The sequence below is a fragment of the Pygocentrus nattereri genome, chromosome 5 (assembly GCF_015220715.1).
Source record: "Pygocentrus nattereri isolate fPygNat1 chromosome 5, fPygNat1.pri, whole genome shotgun sequence".
NCBI lineage: Eukaryota > Metazoa > Chordata > Actinopteri > Characiformes > Serrasalmidae > Pygocentrus > Pygocentrus nattereri.
Genome location: NC_051215.1, coordinates 48,508,772 through 48,528,557, shown reverse-complemented (window position 1 = coordinate 48,528,557; position 19,786 = coordinate 48,508,772). Strand labels below are relative to the sequence as shown.

At 43.6% G+C, this 19,786-nt stretch overlaps 1 protein-coding gene across 3 annotated transcripts in view; it reads left to right on the top strand.

Annotated features, from left to right (window-relative positions):
* The window catches only part of rgs12b (regulator of G protein signaling 12b), a 100,354-nt gene that overhangs the window by 19,074 nt on the left and 61,494 nt on the right, over window positions 1-19,786 (top strand). For all 3 annotated transcript variants that reach the window (XM_017723790.2, XM_017723791.2, XM_017723793.2), the window contains exon 4: window positions 5,513-5,623. In XM_017723790.2, coding sequence (XP_017579279.1) covers window positions 5,513-5,623 — 111 coding nt within the window. The remainder of the gene's footprint in view (window positions 1-5,512; window positions 5,624-19,786) is intronic.

The window sequence follows — 19,786 nt, the reverse complement described above, 5'->3', positions numbered from 1 at the left end:
GACATTCCGAAGCAGAGCATGATCCCCTCCGTTCGGAAGCTGAGCCGCATGGCGGTTTTCCAACTCGATAACGACCCCAAAGGCACCACCAAGATGACCACTGCCTTGCTGAAGGTAAAGGTGATGGACTGGCCAAGTATGTCTCCAGACCTAAACCCAATTGAGCTCCTGTGGGGCATCCTCAAGCGGAAGGAGGTGGCAGTGCTAGATACTTAATGGTGCTAGATAATAATGGTGGTCACACAAAATATTGACACTCTGAGCACAATTTGGGCGGTGGACTCACTTGCGTTGCCTATTTAGACAATAATGTCTGTGTTGTTCTTTTCAGAGGACAGTAAATCTGTAATACTATACAAGCTACACACTGACCACTTTAACTTATATCCAAGTTTCATTTCTATAGTGTCGTCTATAGATAGAATAAAATATTTGCAGAAATGTGAGGGGTGCACTTACTTTCGTGAGATACTGTGTCTACAGGGGATTGGTTTCTGAACGGATCACCTTTTTCACTGCTCATGAGTTTTCATGTTGGTTTAAAGCTTGTTTCTGAGGACAAATATCAAAAGTATTGGTCAATACTACAGGTTTTAAAATAGGTGTCTGTATCAGAATAATGCTAAATTTCCTTCAGGATCAATAAAGCATCCATCCATCCATCCATCCATCCATCCATCCATCCATCCATCCATCCATCCATCCATCCATCCATCCATCCATCCATCCATCCATCCATCCATCCATCCATCCATCCATCCATCCATCCATCCATCCATCCATCCATCCATCCATCCATCCAATATTTTGGCCCTCATACTGATCTCCCAGGCTGGATTGGGACATCCCTAGTGAACAAGATCCTTTTCTCCTCACTGCTAAGTTATATACCAGCTGTTTGGATGTCTGAGCATGAATGCATTACATTCAAGTGTATAGGGTTTTCTCCTGAGCACAAAAAGGAGTGTAAGATTAGTGTGTGTGTGTGTGTGTGTGTGTGTGTGTGTGTGTGTTAGAGTAAAGGCTGACTGATTCCTGTCTTGTTCACACACTCAGCTCTATGCAGAGCGCTGATGGAACTCAGCTGCTCTCCTGGTAGATGCAAAAGGAGTGTGTGCTTAAAAATAGATTACAGAAAACACACAATAGTCTTTGGTGTGTGTTTGTAGTTGTGTGTGTGTGTGCGTTTGAAAGTCAGGGATGGTGCTGAAGACACAGGCTGAGAGCTCTCTGCGTTTCCAGGCAACACAGGAGACTGATTACACTGCTCAAATCAGCCAGCCTCTCAACACCAGCTTATGGAGATATTCCTATTTGTCTGTCTGTCTGTCTGTCTGTCTGTCGCTGTGTTTCCATTACATATTTATGTGTATTTTGGCATAAGGAATAAAAAAAAGACTCGATGGCAACAACCAAGTTTAAATAGACTTGCCAGACTTTACATAAAAATTTCTACGCTTGCTTCAGGTGGATAATGAGGTAAATTGTGACGGAAGCACATTTACCAAATAAACACTATAAATGCGAATAAAGTCGTATTAGAGCGTTCAGGTGTTTCCATTTTCAGCTAGTAGCCAGGTAACAGGACAGAGGGCAGCAGGTACCAGTGGACTCGTGAAGAAATGACAAAAATCTCCTCCATGCTCTTATGATATAAAATAGCCTGCATCCTAAACCAAAAAGATCAAATGTTTTTATATCAAAATCACATTTGAAAGTGCAGTTTTCTTCCGTTGTAAATGATATCTTGGATTAGTGAACAATGTCTTAGGTTTCATATGGAGAAGTTTAATGTTGGTCTTTTTGGCAAAAAAAAATGTCTGGAGATTAATCCATAGCAAATAATTGCATTTGATGGTTGACCGCAAATGATGGTCAGAAAAATTGCAGATCATTCATGTCTATTGCATCCATAAAAATGCAAAGAAAAGCTGCTCGGCATTAAAGATGAGCGTACTGTCTTTGTGTTTTTATAAACGTGATTTAGAGTTTTATCTCCTGTACAGACCTGATGGAAGTGCACTGAAAGTGAATTTTGTACACAGCTGGATTGAATATTAGGCGTGTGGCTTTATCATGTCAAACCACAGTCTGAGGTTTGTTCATTTAAAAATGTTCAGAACTGCATAAGTATTGATGGTTAGGCCTCTGATCGGTCCCTGTGCTATGAGGACTGCTGTTCTAAGGGAGGTCAGTGGATGGTGATCAGTGGTCAGTGAAGACAGGGTTATTGTTACAGCTCTCAGGCAAAAAGATGGGTTTAAGACCTTTGGGCAAGAGTTGGTGGAGTCGTATTAGAGGCTACAGCCTCTCGGATACTGAATAACTCACACACGCATCAAACCAGACAGGTCACACACACACACACACACACACACACACACACACACTTATGCCCTGAAAGGAACAGGGCGACATTCTGTTCCATCAGAAGCCCACGTCCATGTGACCCTGCACCATTCCGGCCTCCCCTTGTTACAGAGTTAGTTTTTGGTGTCAGATGGTCTGATGCTCTTTTTTTCTGAATGAAGATTTTCAAACTGATTTGGACAAGAAATGCTCTTTAAAAATATATAATTATGAGTTTGAGAGTTAAGGGCGGCACGGTGGCGTGGTGGGTAGCGCTGTCGCCTCACAGCGAGGAGGGCCTGGGTTCGATTCCCCGGCCGGGTGACCGGGGTCCTCTCTGTGTGGAGTTTGCATGTTCTCCCCGTGTCTGTGTGGGTTTCCTCCGGGTTCTCCGGTTTCCTCCCACAGTCCAAAGACATGCAGTCAGGCCAATTGGACATGCTAAATTACCCCTGGGTGTGAGTGACTGACTGTCTGTGTTTAAAATTTAAATAATTTAAAATTATTATTATTATTATTATCATTATTATTATCATTATTATCATTATTATTATTATCTCTGTGAAACTGCCATACAAGCTCAGCTAAATAATATTTCTGGGAAGAAATCAAAAGCTAGAAATCAGTTCACACACAACTTACACATTTTCTGAAAGGTTTGCAGGATTCACCAGGGGAGCTTTTTACTCCAGTGCTTTTGCCTCGATGGGGTAACAATGTCCCACACGCTGTACGTTTGAACCACCTATCGTTTGTAGGTAAAGCCTGCGATTTAGATGCCCACGCTGTACAAACCCACTCGGTGTGACGTGACGGGGGTGCTAACACTGCGTGTGAAAGGCAGCCCCCAAAGACGCCTCAATTTCCAATAAAGCTGCACATCCGAGTCTCGAGCAAAAACACTGGTTGAATCTCAAATGCCTCCCTAATCACTACATCCACATAGAAACTAAGGCAGTTTAAAAATATTTATTTATACCTTGCAATTCAGTTCAGCCCTATGATTGGCACCCTCAGCGACCCAGGAGGATAAGAGGCAGATGAATGAATGAATTCAATTCAGTCAGGCATAACAAAGTGGGCATACAGTGCCTTGCAAAAATATCCACCCCCCCCCACCCCCCCTTGGCGTTTTTCGTGTTTTGCTACCTCAGAACCTGGAATTTAAATGGATTATTTGAAATGCATCGTTTCATTTACAGAACAACTTTGAACATTTGATTTTTTTTATTGTGAAGCAAACAACAAATAGGACAAAATAACAGACAACTTCAGTGTGCATAACTGTTCACCCCCCTGAAGTAGAGCCACCTTTTTGCAGCAATTACAGCTGCAAGACGCTTTGGATGACTCTCTATGAGCTCGCCACATCCTGCCACTGGGATTTTTGCCCATTCCTAAAGGCAAAACTGCTCCAGCTCCTTAAAGTGAGATGGTCTCCGCTGGTGAACAGCAATCTTCAAGTCTGACCACAGATTCTCAGTTGGATTAAGGTCCGGGCTTTGACTAGGCCATTCCGATATATTCACACGTTTCCCCTTAAACCACTCGAGTGTTGCTTTAGCAGTATGCTTTGGGACATTGTCCTGTTGGAAGGTGAACCTCCGTCCCGGTCTCAAATCGCTGAAAGGCCGAAACAGGTTTTGCTCGAGAACATCCCTGTAATTAGCACCATCCATCTTCCCCTCGACTCAGACCAGTTTCCCATTCCCTGCTGCTGAACACCATCCCCACAGCGTGAAGCTGCCACCACCATGTTTCACTGTGGGGATGGTGTTCTTGGGGTGATGAGGTGTTGGTTTTGCGCCAGACATAGCGTTTTCCTTGGTTTTGGTCTCATTTGACCAGAGCACCTTCCTCCATTCATTTAAGGAGGCTCCCACAAGCCTTTCAGCAAACACAAAACGAGCCTTCCAATGTTTGTCTGTAAGTAAAGGCTTTTTTCTGGCCACTCTTCCATAAAGCCCAGCTCTATGGAGTGTACGGCTTATTGTGGTCATACGGACACATGCTCCAGCTTGGAGAGCTTGGGAAGTCTGCAGCTCCTTCAGGGTTACCTTTGGTCTCTGTGCTGCCTCTCTGATTAATGCCCTCCTTGCCCGGTCTGAGAGTTTGGGTGGGCGGCCCTCTCTTGGCAGGTTTGTTGTGGTACCACGTTCTTTCCATTTGATGATGATGGATTTGAAGGTGCTCCAGGGGATCACCAGTGATTTGGATATTTGTTTTTATAACCCAACCCTGACTTGTACTTCTGAACAACTTTGTCCCTGACTTGTTTGGAGATGTCCTTGGTCTTCCTGGTGATGTTTGGTTAGTGGTGTCTCTTGCTTAATGGAGTTGCAGCCTCTGGGGCCTTTCAGAAAAGGTGTGTATATACTGACAGATCATGTGACACTTGGACTGCACACAGATGGACTTCATTTCACTAAGCAAGTGACTTCTGTAGGTGATCGGTTGCACCAGAGCTTTTTAGGGGCTTCCTAGCAAAGGGGGTGAATATATATGCACATGCCAATTTTCAGTTTTTTAATTTTTTTTATTTTCAAAGATTTCTCAATTCACTTCACCAACTTAGACTCTTTTGTGCAGATGCATCACATACAATTCAGGGTAAAAATCCAAGGGGGTGAATACTTTCGGAAGGCACCGTATATGGGTGTGTTCATCTGTGTGGGAGCAGTGTTTCTCATTGTTTGTGGTTTTGGATGTCAGAACTCCATCCGATCTCCAGCGTCTTCATTTGGAGCTCATTTGGGTGGTTAATTTGGCATCACTTCGTCTCTCACACTGCATGGCAAACAATAGCTGATGAAGCTGAAGTTCAGCCTGATGATGAAATTCATTCCACTGCTACCAAATCGGGCTTAAAAACAGGCTCAAATCACACGGTCAATGCTTGGCTTTACAGCAAATTGTTAGAAGGCCCATGTAAATCTCCACTTAAAAAAATAATAATTTTACAGCAGATGTTTAAACTTTTGCATGGCAGTGTATTTCCTACTAAATGCTACACTCGTGCAGATATGATGGATGGACATTTAGCTGTAAATGTAAATCGTTCTTAAGGGAGGATTTTCCTCCGTTGTCCAGTGTGTTTGTGTAAGTTTAAGGACGTATGTTTACCGTGTGTGTGTGTGTGTGTGTGGATTTGTGTGTGTTTCAGGGCGGAAGATTCCGGGGCGTCACTATGGGATTTCCCCAGCGCTCCTCTGGGAGGCGATCGTTCGGACGCTCCAAACGTCTCAGCCTGGCTCGCTCACTGGATGACCTGGAGGTAACGGACTTCAAACATAAACCACGAAACACACCACAAAGCAACCCACACCCTGATTACATGAAGTTGTTCTTCTGACTCTTTGTTCAGATATCTCAATTTCTCTTTCTCTCTCTAGTTAACTATCTCTCCATCTCGCTCTCTTCTCTGTAACACATGGAGGAATGGTGATGCTATCTGGCCTGGTTGGCACTGGTTACGTAAGGCATGGGGCTAAACTCTGGAGAAGGTGCCTCTGTGTCTGTATCGTCTCTCAAAGGAATACAGCAAGTGACTTTAGCCCAGTGCTTTTACTGGAGGCTTCGCAATCAGACTGTAATTCCACAAGCATCATCTGCTCGAGACAAGTTCTCTAGAATCAGCATCACTTTATTGCCCGATTACACACGAGGCGTTTGACTTGTGGAATTGATGCTTATGAAAACGGTCAATGCAAAATACAAATAGTAAACAAATAAAACCAATACAAAATAAATATACGCAGCTGATGCAGCGCATCTACAGCCTTTATACGGTAGGGATACGGGCTGAGGTAGGTTTTTATATAGTGCTTTGGAAATCACTGAAGCCACACTTTCTCCATCTTCCTCCCTGTTTCTCTCTCTCTCTCACATGCACACACGATCGAGGTTTAATTTTAGACCCCAGCAATCACCGAGAGCAGGGGGGTGCATGTGTGTGTCATGTGACGTAGACACGTGTGACTCCAGAAGAAGCACGCGAGCGTGGTGACGGTGGGTCTCCATGGCAACAGAGGAGGCGGCAAGGTGGAGGAAGGCTCTTTTTTGAGATGCTCAGGCATTCGGATAGAACCGCAGCAGTTTCTGCCCTCTGCTTCTCCCCATATTCACAGCTACTGCAGGTCCTCCTGTCTATGCGGTGAGCAGATATTCATATGCAGATTGATGCAGAACGGTCAGTTGCAAAAGTGGGGGATCCATCAGATTGCAGTCAGAAATCCTACGGCCAATTCTGACCTTTTCTTGGCTCCGCCAAGAAGTAACACGCATCCTGTAATAAATCGGGCAGGGCTGAAAAGATTAGTAGTCAGTTTTGGAATAAAAGGTCAGCACTTTCTTTAGTCAAAAACAAAAGCATTTTATAATCCGTGCTCTATAATCAATGGTGTATTGGTGCCTGGATTTAGGTGGTCATGCTGTGCCTTCTTAAGGACCCCCCCCCAGCACGTGTGCAACCATCCACACACTGTGAACACACGTCATTTCCCCATATGCTCTATAATAGGCTGAAATCTTAACACGGTGTACTGTGAATCTGTATAATGCGATGGAAATATCATGAAGTGCATGCATTTATGTATCAGATGTGAAAATTTGAATTCATCCAAGAAATTCAACAAAAAAAAATAAGAGAATAAGAACACGCTAGGCCCCTCTGGTGCCAAGTGCATCAACAGCCACCCAAGTATATTTTTAATATTTTTTAACAATTTTTAAAGTATATTATATCCCATATTATGCAAAGTGGTACAACATCAGCTGCTACTGTTTCGACATTTCTTTGATTATTTATTTTTTTAATTATTTTTTTACTCTCTGCCAATCATGCGGTCCCTCCCAGTCCTCCATGTGCTTTTGTTTCGGTTTCGGTTTTGTCCATGTGCTTTTCTTTTGCTTCCTTCCCGGTCCTGCCCCCTTGTTTCCAGACCCTGTCCTTGATTGTTTTCACGTGTTACCCTCTTGTTAACCACCTGCGTCTCGCTACCTGCCCCTGTATTTAAGCCCTGTGTTTTCCCTCGTCTCTCGCTGGTCTTTGTTTGAAGTGTGTGATATTGTTTGGTGTTTGTTTTCTTCTGGCCTCCGTTGTGTTTATCCTGTGTTTCCTCGTCATGTCTGTCTCCCGATTTATCCATGTTGGCTCCCTGACCCTGGACCGTCTTGACCCTGAAAATGGATTTGCCCCCAATAAATCTCGCTTCTCTACGCATACGCGTCCGCCTCCTCATCTCTTACACATGCCTTATTTGAATACCCAATTAAATAGATGAGTTTAGATTCACCTACGGTCACGAGCTTTGGGTAGTAACTGAAAAAACGAGATTGCGGATACAAGCGGCCGGAATGAGCTTTCTCTGCAGGGTCGCTGGGCTCTCCCTTAGAGATAGGGTGAGAAGCTCGGCGATTCGGGAGAGGCTCGGAGTAGAGCCGCTGCTCCTCCACATTGAAAGAAGCCAGTTGAGGTGGTTCGGGCATCTGGCAAGGATGGCCTTCCAGACATGTCTGATGAGGAGGAGACCCCGGGGAAGACCCAGGGCACGTTGGAGGGATTATATCTCTCGACTGTCTTGGGAACGCCTCAGTATCCCTCCGGAAGAGCTGGAGGAGGTGGCGGGGGAGAGGGAGAGCCTCTTTGCTTAGGCTGCTGTCCCCGCGACCCGGACTTGGATAAGCGGTTGAGGATGGATGGATGGAGTTTAGATTTCTGGATATTTTTAAAAAACAGCACCCGCCCCGGCATGCTCCCCAAAAAGTAGATTTCAGACCTGTGGGAACGGCGATCATGGATATCTTAACACTTACTGTTTTGCTATAGTGCAGTGTATTATTATTATTATTATTATTATTTATTTGGCAGCTAGCAAGCATTACATTAGTCTTATTAGTGAAGGTAAAACTATGAAACATTGCAAAACATAAAAGTGCACGCTGGTTACGTGACTTCTGTGTATGAGCACCACTACACTAATCACTATGACAACATCCTCATTCCGACAGATTGTAGTGCACGGCAAGAAGTGGAGGGGGCAGTGCGGCTTCTCTTGTTTAGTTGCACCATAAAATAAGTTGCTTGTATTGACAAAACTTTGGCACTGTGACCAGATAAAGTGACATACTGACCAGTGACATACTGGCTCGATCAGTCAAATAAATAAGAGTGGACAGACTTATAGATTATAGAAGTAAATGTCAGGCGAAGGCTGACAACTGGGCGAGTGTCTAAAGCATGTCTACTTGATTTGAAACATTACAGTGCAGGCCAGTGTTTGTGTCCAGCGCTAAGCAGAGGAAAAGCCTTTGATCTTATCACAAAAGGCCAGCAGAGCAGTGTGGTCACTCGCTTACACGCAACAGAGCCACGTCTCTGCTGCAGTTGGAAAAAGGAGAGAAATGCGGCAGAAAAACAGCGACTAGGATTGTGTGACATGCATATTTTCACAGGTAAATTATCGCCGTTAAAGGTGTGACGGTCTGCCAGTCGATTTGTTTTCCACCCACATGCAGGGATTTCATGACTGCGTGGATTTCAGGTTTTCCGCTAATGATGATAACCATGTTTAGTGCAAGCAGTTTGTTCAGACTAATGCACGGGATGCAGTGCTGCCAGCATACAGAGGATGCACTGGAGCAGAAGAGTCTGTCTGACTGTGACAGTTTGTGTACAGATGCTGATTTTAGGGAGTTAGATACAGAGTCCGACTCCACGCTGAGTATAACCTACTCAGAATGGAGTAGTTAACAGTGTAAATGAGTTCCCTGTACCTTAACGGTTAAATCATTGATTAGAATTAGCTACGCTGTGTTAGTTGCTTTTGATCAAGCAGTGCTGCAGTGGAGAAGAGACTTTTGTTCCCTGTCAAAAAAGCGCCTCCGTACAGCTGTAGAACATGTTATATAGATCTGAACCCCTGTCTGTCTCCTTCAACACCCGTCTCTGTAGGAGCTGACTGAGCCCTTGCTGCTCTGGAGCTCAGTAAAAGCAGGAATCACATCCGAAGAGCCGGAGTTTTTCGTCTAAAGTCTGTTGCTTGGCTGATTGAGCTGTAGATGAATGTCCTGTAGTCAGACTTTTCCGTCAGATTTTAGAAATCTTGTTCTTTGGTGACCGTGTGTTAGAAGTGACCATCCTGTCTGGACAAAACCTGTGATTTATGTACTCCAGAGCAAAACTGCTCTGTCCATTCTACGTGACACTTTCTTCCGAGTACTGAGCAATAAGAAACTTCGTAGCACCACTACCACCGCTTACACGCACCAAAGCAAAAAAAAAAAAAAAAATCACTGTATTGATGTTTATGAAGTCAAACAGAATAAAGCCTGCATAGACAGACTTTGGTAGGAAATGTTGATTTTTTTTTTTTTTTTTTTTTTTTTTCCCGTCCGATTTTCACAGCGTTTTTTTGCTACTGACAAATTTCCAGCATCAGGCCTGAAAATACTCCATACGAACGAGGAACGGATCTTGTAGTGATACTTTTTAAAATCCCACAAACGGGGAAATTCCACCTCCGACACCGCTATAGACAAATATTAACTTGGTAGCACAAGCTAACTGCTAACAGACTCCTGCACAAGGCACTAGGCAGTGCACCTAAAAAGCAAGCAAAGCTGTTGGCACACAAAGCACATCAATAGGCCCCTCTCACATTTCCGGGTTTCTCTCTGCTGAAGGCGCTCCATGTTGAGTTTTAGCACTTCCGCTGAAACAAAAACATCGATGGGGCTTTAAAGTTAGTGCTTTTCCCAGCTGCTTAAACTGGACCAGTTTTCCTGTTCCCCCTCAAAAGCTGTCGGCATTTGAGAGAGCAAACGAATGCTGGGGAGTCGCTGTTCGTTCACTTGAGCCAGCAATTGGGGAAAATATCCACGGTAGCGTTACTGAACTACGCAGTGAGTACAGGACACGCCCCCTGCTGGTGCGTGTGTGTGTGTTTATTTGCCAACCAGGTTCTTGTATCAGTGTCGTGAGAACTTGGCTAGTCTAGCTTTTTGGCATTAGTTAGTTTGATCTTTCTGTAGACCACAGGTTCCTAATCCCGGTCCCAATGTTGGTCTCATCCAGCACAGCATATTCAGCTCGTTAATTAGTGACCTCACGCTCTGGGTCAAGTGTGTAGAGCAGGGAAAAATAAAAACTATGCAGAGCATGGGGGTCGACAGGATGGAGAGAAGTCCTGCTGTAGGCGTTGCGTGACATTGTTACTATGACAGCTGTGAAGTTCATCCATGAAGAATTTACCTTCTTTGTTCAGCTTGGTCTCTCGCGTTGTTGTGTGTTTGGTGTTCACAGTTCTGGACACATACTTGAATTTCAGTCTCGCTCGCTGTCAAAGATGAAATGACATACCTTTCCATAGAGAGCTGGAGTGAATGACCGTGTTTCTGAGGTTAGTAATCATCTGTAAAGCAATACTGGAATCCGTTTCTGGTGAAAAAAGCCTACAAAATCAGCACTGGTGGCTTCTACGTGTGTGTAATTGTTGTTGAATGCTGTTTTTTTCTTGATACTTTTTTTAATCCCACAAAGGGGAAATTCCACCTCCGCATTTAACCCATCCGTGAAGTGAAACACCACATACACACTAGTGAGCACACACACACACACACACACTAGGGGGCAGTGAGCACACTTGCCCGGAGCAGTGGGCAGCCCTATCCACGGTGCCCGGGGAGCAGTTGGGGGTTAGGTGTCTTGCTCAAGGACACCTCAGTCATGGACTGTCGGCTCTGGGGATCGTACCGCGACCTTCCGGTCACAGGGCCAGATCCCTGACCTCCAGCCCACGACTGCCCCATGTTTGCTTGTTCATTCACGTATTCATCTGGGTCACTGGAGATTAACTAACGTAAAGGTGTTCGACAGCTAATTTCCACCAGTACAGTGCGGTCCAAAAGTCTGAGATTACTTTAAAAATCTGGATTTTTTTTATCCTTTAAACTTGGAAATAAACAATAGAAAGTTTAAAAATTGTAAAAAAAAAAAAAAAAAAAAAAGGAGTTACGACATACGGAGCCCCGGAGGGGACAGAGGTAAAAAATAAAAAATTAATTAGACTGAATGTTTTGCAGTTCATACGCATGTTTTCTTGTATTCGTGGTCATGATTTGTTAATTTGTTCCCACAATTAGCAGTTGATTCTCTCATTTTCTTTTAATTGTCTGCCTGTTTTCTTCACTTTTTTCCAATTTGTGATCACAATTTCTTAATTCATTCCATTTTCTTTTAAGCACGATCATATTTTCTTTTTAATTGAATGCACGTTGTTGTTCATGTGCAAACAAAATAAATGTAGTAGATACAGGCCGTGTTATTTGTCCTATATATGCTCATCAGGTTTGATTTTTAGTTGAGGCAGTTAGGAGGACACTGTAGCTCCCAGAGGTGGACAGTAACTAAATAAATGTAATTGGTTTCTGTACTTTAGTATTTTTGGTGTATCTGTACTGAAGTTTTTCCGCTCTGGGCGACTTTTTCCTTTCACTCCACTACATTTCAGAGTCTAATATCCGACTTTTTCCTCCTACATTTTGAGAAATCTGTCGTTCCTTTTGGTTTCTGTGTGTATAAAAACGTAACATGTCAAAACGAAAGAAGCGCAAAGCCAGAGCACCAATCAGGGCCCAGCGGTCACTTTGTTTAGAGCTGGTTTTGACCTGTTGGTCAGACCGACCCAGTGCAGCACGCGGTTCAACGTCAGCGCAGCAGCGTAAAACTTTGGGAGAGTCTGTTCAACATAAATGATGAACTAACCTAACTTTGTGTAAATAGAGCTCAATATAGAAATATGTCCACATATGCAGTCGAGACTGACGCGGCTTTTTTCTGAATTTCTACAAACACCATTTCATTTTATAGTAAATGAGTTTGGGCTGGTTTATGTTTATGAACAGACGCCTACAGATCAACATAGTAAAGGAGCTCATCTGTGATCCTGAGTTTAAAACCAGTTTTTATTCAACTTAAACTTGGAACTAAGTTGTAAATAAATCTGAAACTGAAACTTTGCTTGTGTGTAAAAAGTGATTTCAGAGCCACTCGGTTCTCCCTGATGGAAACTGTTTACCTTCAGTGTTTTGTGCTTCTGATCATTTTAATAGACGTCAGCGTCACTAATTAATGACGTTCTATTAAAAGACTGGTTTACCAAGAGAGACGCTGGAGGACTTTCACCTGAAATGAGTTCATGAAGCCAGTCTGGTTATAAAAATGATAACAGGACATCAGAGCCAGAATTACTCTTTTAGTACTTTTACTTTATACTTAAGTACATTTGAAGGGAAATACTTTAGTACTTTTACTCAAGTTGAGGTCTAAAGGGAGGAACTTCTACTTTACTGGAGGAATATTTTACCTTGGTTCTCCTCTACTTTAACTGCAGAGCAGCCACTCTGGTCCAAGATCACATCGATCTAACATCAGACAGTCTCAGGGAGCTGTTAGCTACTTCTGCACAGGACAGATAACACAGTATGTATCTACTTCATTTAATATGTTTGTGCACAAACAGCCGCATGCGTTCCATTAAAAAGAAAACCTCACGATTAAAAGAAAAGAGTGGGGAAAAAACCTACGCATGAAGAAATGTTCAAGATTGTATTTAAATTCCGGCTAATTTGTGCACTTGACCGTGTTAAAGCCTTGACCGTGTTAAAGCCTTGACCGTGTTAAAGCCTTTGTACGAAAAGGTCAGATTTTTTTAGTCCCGTCTCTTCCATGGAAGCTCAGGTCCAGATGAGTCTCAAGAGCATTTGATCTTCTCATCAGAGGCTTTCATACAAAGTCTGTCACACTTGTCATTGATTTAACTTTTCTTCCAAATTTCTATGATAATGCAAGCACATATACTGGAATTAGATGACCCCTGTGAAAGGAAGACACGCAAATCCATATTTTTTGAGGGGCTGGGGGTCAGGGAACCAGCCCTGTGACCGGAAGGTCACCGGTTCCATCCCCAGCACCGACAGTTCATGACTGAGGTGTCCTTGAGCAAGACACCTAACCCCCAACTGCTCCCCGGGCGCCGTGGATAGGGCTGCCCACCGCTCCGGGCAAGTGTGCTCACTGCCCCCTAGTGTGTGTGTGTTCACTAGTGTGTATGTGGTGTTTCACTTCACAGATGGGTTAAATGCGGAGGTGAAATTTCCCCGTTTGTGGGATTTAAACTTAACTTAATAATGTAATATGTAAACATGTTTTCGTAGTGGTCTCAGACTTTTGGACCCCACTGTATGTTTTGCCTCCTTAGTTCCTTTGTAAAAATTCTAAAATAAACCATAAATGCTAATACGCTCATATTTATCGGAGCATGTGCTTTGGCTTTGGCTTTGATTCTTGCTAAGGGCTTGTAACTCACAAGCTAAATCAAGAGAGATTCATCAGTGTAGCAGCAGTGAAGAGGACAAAAAAGCCAATTGCTTCCAGCAAGGACAGCTACATGTAGCAGGAGGAGATATGGTTTCTTACTTTAGCCTGCTGTTCCTCACAGCCACCCACACCCTGTGATAGTCATGTGTGTATGACGTGTTTAGTCCCCCCAGGCTCCTCTATATTGCCAGCCTGATTAGCTACCTTCTCCAATATCTGCACTCCTGAAATAACAGTGAGATAAACTGGTAAAGAGGGTCCCTATAAATCTGTGTGTTCGTGATGATTCCAAGGCCAAAAGCAGGAGTTTTGAAGTAGAAGTTTGAAAAAGTGACCCATAAATATTCTGAAACATAGAAAACATTAGTCTGAAGGCAAGAGAGGAAAATCTGCAGCACGTTTGTGGCAGAGGATGAGGGAGGGGAAAAAGAGGGTAAGAAAGCTTCGTCTTTTAAGAAAATGGGGGGATATATCATCGTTTAGATGTAAACTGTAGCTAATATATGTAACTTTCAAACAACATTGATGTTTCATGGCTTTGAAGTACATCTGGGGATGTTAGAAGGCATCTCAGCACGAATGCTGAAAGAAGAAGCTGTTAAAACTTGGGAGGGTGGGGGGGGGGGGGGGGGGGTCTTTGCTGACCCTTCATTTGAGCTGCGTCAGAAATACAGTCTGTGTATGTGTAGCGTACAGTGTGTGTGCTCTGGGACTGATTATGTAAGTGGAGTGGTGATGGTTTATGTGTAATCTGACTGGAGTGTACAGTATAACCGGGATCTGCTCAGTGTAAGGTGCAGAGAATACGCATCAATTATCAGATTATAGCATGAAAATCCACTGCAGCTGTGATAGAGCTGTATACCCGAAGAAACGCGCTCTCTCTCTCTCTCTCTCGCTCTCTCTCTCCTTTCTTCTCTTCGTCTCGGTTTCAGTCCATCTCCAGCTCTTTGACTTGGCCTATCTCTCTTTTCTTTGTTTCTTTCTTTCTGTTTTGCTCCCATTCCATGTCTCTTTTGTGTCTTTCTTTCTACTTCTCTTTGTCTTTGTTATTGACGCTCTCAATTTCTTTTTTTTCTTGCTCTTTCTTTTTGTCTCTCTCTTCCCCACTGTCTTTCTCCCTCTTGCGCCTTTTCTTTCTTTTTCTCTCTCTCTCTCTCTCTCTCTCTCTCTCTCTCTCTCTCTCTCTCTCTCTCTCTCTCTCTCTCTCTCTCTCTCTCTCTCTCTCTTATTTACTTTGGTCTTTTCTGGAAGCCTGATTATTTTTCTCAGTGGTACATGCGGGATGATGGCACTGATGTGTGAACAGAGCTTCCTTTGTATAGAAGCACAGTAATTGTGTGTGTGTGCGTGTGTGTGCGTTAATGAGCACTGAGCAACATTTCTCTTGTTAGCGAGGACCCTGGGTACACACACACACACTCTAATGACTGCCCTCTGGTGAAATACCCTCACACTGTCTCTCTCTCTCTCTCTCTCTCTCTCTCTCTCTCTCTCTCTCTCTCTCTCTCTCTCTCTCTCTCTCTCTCTCTCTCTCTCTCTCTCTCTCTCTTGTTCACACAAGTAGATACACATACGTAATTACTGTCTTTGAAGAAGTACACGATCACACACTGCGAACACGAAAGCTCGGAGACTCAAAGTAAATGTTAATTGAATACTGTGCTTAAATGCTGTGACACACACTCTCAAACAGACAAACAACATCACGACATGTACTAATCACTGTCCCCCAACACACTCACACACACACACACACACACACACACACACACACACACACACACACACACACACTCACACACTTCCTCCGGCTGGCCTGTCATGCGACAGCATAACTGCTCAGCCATCTTTTGAGTGCATGTTTACTCAGTGAGATGGCATCTCAGTGCCCTCTGCAAGTAAAAATATGCCAGAGTGATCTCTTGCTCACTGTCCACTGCATTTTCATCTCTATTCGCGTCCTATACGATCTCTATCATCTCTGTTTACAGCCTATACCCTCTTTACGCCCTCTGTTTACTGCCTGTACAGTTTCTTAGGCTACGTTTACACAGCAGGTAAAAGTGGCCCAAATCTGATTTTCTCACCAAATCCTTTTTTTTTTTGTTTGCCTGTTCACACTCTCTTTTAAATGTGATCTGTATGTGACATCAGTCTGAACAATATCAGCTCCCAAACCGACCCACATGCGCAACATGATGATCTCAATGACCAGCGAATGGCAGTCATTGCCGGTTTCATCTTCGCCAGCATCACAGGAGCGATTATGAAGTTCCAGTGGTTAACAGCTGGGCTCACCACCCCCAATGAGTTCGAGTTCGCCATAAAAAGGGCGCGTTATTCGGCCACCGCCACTTCTTTGGTTCGGGTCCTCAGATTCTTTAAACTGTTCTCTGGCACTGCAGCCTCGGCCTCCTCCGACCGCGCTGGCCTTTTCGTCTGAGACCTCTTCAAACACGGAGCGGCTGTGATGAGTCTCCTCTATTTACAGAAATATCAGCCTAAGTGTTTGAGTCTCAGCAGCGCAAAATGATGACGAATGTCGAGTTGGACTGGTCTCTACCATCTCTATTCACTGTCTATATGGTCTCTACCATCTCTATTCACTGCCTATACGGTCTCTACCATCTCTATTCACTGTCTATACGGTCTCTACCATCTCTATTCACTGCCTATACGGTCTCTACCATCTCTATTCACTGTCTATACGGTCTCTACCATCTCTATTCACTGTCTATATGGTCTCTACCATCTCTATTCACTGTCTATACGGTCTCTACCATCTCTATTCACTGCCTATACGGTCTCTACCATCTCTATTCACTGCCTATACGGTTGCTACCATCTCTATTCACTGCCTATACGGTCTCTACCATCTCTATTCACTGTCTATACGGTCTCTACCATCTCTATTCACTGCCTATACGGTCTCTACCATCTCTATTCACTGTCTATACGGTCTCTACCATCTCTATTCACTGCCTATACGGTCTCTACCATCTCTATTCACTGCCTATACGGTCTCTACCATCTCTATTCACTGTCTATATGGTCTCTACCATCTCTATTCACTGTCTATACGGTCTCTACCATCTCTATTCACTGTCTATACGGTCTCTACCATCTCTATTCACTGCCTATATGGTCTCTACCATCTCTATTCACTGTCTATACGGTCTCTACCATCTCTATTCACTGCCTATAAGGTCTCTACCATCTCTATTCACTGCCTATATGGTCTCTACCATCTCTATTCACTGTCTATACGGTCTCTACCATCTCTATTCACTGCCTATACGGTCTCTACCATCTCTATTCACTGCCTATACGGTCTCTACCATCTCTATTCACTGTCTATACGGTCTCTACCATCTCTATTCACTGTCTATATGGTCTCTACCATCTCTATTCACTGTCTATACGGTCTCTACCATCTCTATTCACTGCATATACGGTCTCTACCATCTCTATTCACTGTCTATACGGTCTCTACCATCTCTATTCACTGTCTATATGGTCTCTACCATCTCTATTCACTGTCTATACGGTCTCTACCATCTCTATTCACTGTCTATATGGTCTCTACCATCTCTATTCACTGTCTATAAGGTCTCTACCATCTCTATTCACTGCCTATATGGTCTCTACCATCTCTATTCACTGTCTATACGGTCTCTACCATCTCTATTCACTGCCTATATGGTCTCTACCATCTCTATTCACTGCCTATACGGTCTCTACCATCTCTATTCACTGTCTATACGGTCTCTACCATCTCTATTCACTGTCTATACGGTCTCTACCATCTCTATTCACTGCATATACGGTCTCTACCATCTCTATTCACTGTCTATACGGTCTCTACCATCTCTATTCACTGTCTATACGGTCTCTACCATCTCTATTCACTGTCTATATGGTCTCTACCATCTCTATTCACTGTCTATACGGTCTCTACCATCTCTATTCACTGTCTATACGGTCTCTACCATCTCTATTCACTGCCTATACGGTCTCTACCATCTCTATTCACTGCCTATACGGTCTCTACCATCTCTATTCACTGTCTATACGGTCTCTACCATCTCTATTCACTGTCTATACGGTCTCTACCATCTCTATTCACTGCATATACGGTCTCTACCATCTCTATTCACTGTCTATACGGTCTCTACCATCTCTATTCACTGTCTATACGGTCTCTACCATCTCTATTCACTGTCTATACGGTCTCTACCATCTCTATTCACTGTCTATACGGTCTCTACCATCTCTATTCACTGTCTATACGGTCTCTACCATCTCTATTCACTGCCTATACGGTCTCTACCATCTCTATTCACTGCCTATACGGTCTCTACCATCTCTATTCACTGTCTATACGGTCTCTACCATCTCTATTCACTGCCTATACGGTCTCTACCATCTCTATTCACTGCCTATACGGTCTCTACCATCTCTATTCACTGTCTATACGGTCTCTACCATCTCTATTCACTGCCTATACGGTCTCTACCATCTCTATTCACTGTCTATACGGTCTCTACCATCTCTATTCACTGCCTATACGGTCTCTACCATCTCTATTCACTGTCTATACGGTCTCTACCATCTCTATTCACTGTCTATACGGTCTCTACCATCTCTATTCACTGCCTATACGGTCTCTGCCATCTCTATTCACTGTCTATACGGTCGCTACCATCTCTATTCACTGCCTATACGGTCTCTACCATCTCTATTCACTGCCTATACGGTCTCTACCATCTCTATTCACTGTCTATACGGTCTCTACCATCTCTATTCACTGTCTATACGGTCTCTACCATCTCTATTCACTGCCTATACGGTCTCTGCCATCTCTATTCACTGTCTATACGGTCGCTGCCATCTCTATTCACTGCCTATACGGTCGCTACCATCTCTATTCACTGTCTATACGGTCTCTACCATCTCTATTCACTGCCTATACGGTCGCTGCCATCTCTATTCACTGTCTATACGGTCTCTGCCATCTCTATTCACTGTCTATACGGTCTCTGCCATCTCTATTCACTGCCTATATGGTCTCTACCATCTCTATTCACTGTCTATACGGTCTCTACCATCTCTATTCACTGCCTATACGGTCGCTACCATCTCTATTCACTGTCTATACGGTCTCTACCATCTCTATTCACTGCCTATACGGTCGCTACCATCTCTATTCACTGCCTATACGGTCGCTACCATCTCTATTCACTGTCTATACGGTCTCTACCATCTCTATTCACTGCCTATACGGTCGCTACCATCTCTATTCACTGTCTATACGGTCTCTGCCATCTCTATTCACTGTCTATACGGTCTCTGCCATCTCTATTCACTGCCTATACGGTCTCTACCATCTCTATTCACTGCCTATACGGTCTCTACCATCTCTATTCACTGCCTATACGGTCTCTACCATCTCTATTCACTGCCTATACGGTCTCTGCCATGATGAAAGGTTTAAACCAGGATTGGACATAAACTTTTTTGTCCACCGGCTGCTTTGTATTCCAACATTTACCAGCCACTCAGTTTTTTACACACTGTGCTCCAGGGCTGATTTTCCTATGTACTACTTTTTTACACCTGTATGCAGCACTTGGATGATTGATGGTTTTTACGGCTTCTAGTTTTAGATTTCTAGTCCCAACATTGACGCTATTAGTTCTCTTATCGGCATCCGAAGCATGTTGACAACATATTGAACAGAACGTTATCTTGCTTCTCTCTTTGTAAAGCAACTAATTGAACGAATGTTCACATCAATTAATGATCTAAAGATTGAGTAAATGAAATATGACCTGTGATCTTGTGAGTATAAGAAATAAATCCTCAAGGGATTTTCTTTCTTTCTACAAGCGTTTCAGAGTGTGTACGTAAAAGGGTTAGTCCTGCCATTAGGCCTGCCACAATCATTACATATCTGAGATAATGGCAATTATTGAAGATGACTGCAGTTTCTACAATCATTAGCCTCACAATCAAAATCTTATTGTATCACATCAGGCAGAGTGTGACATGGATGCG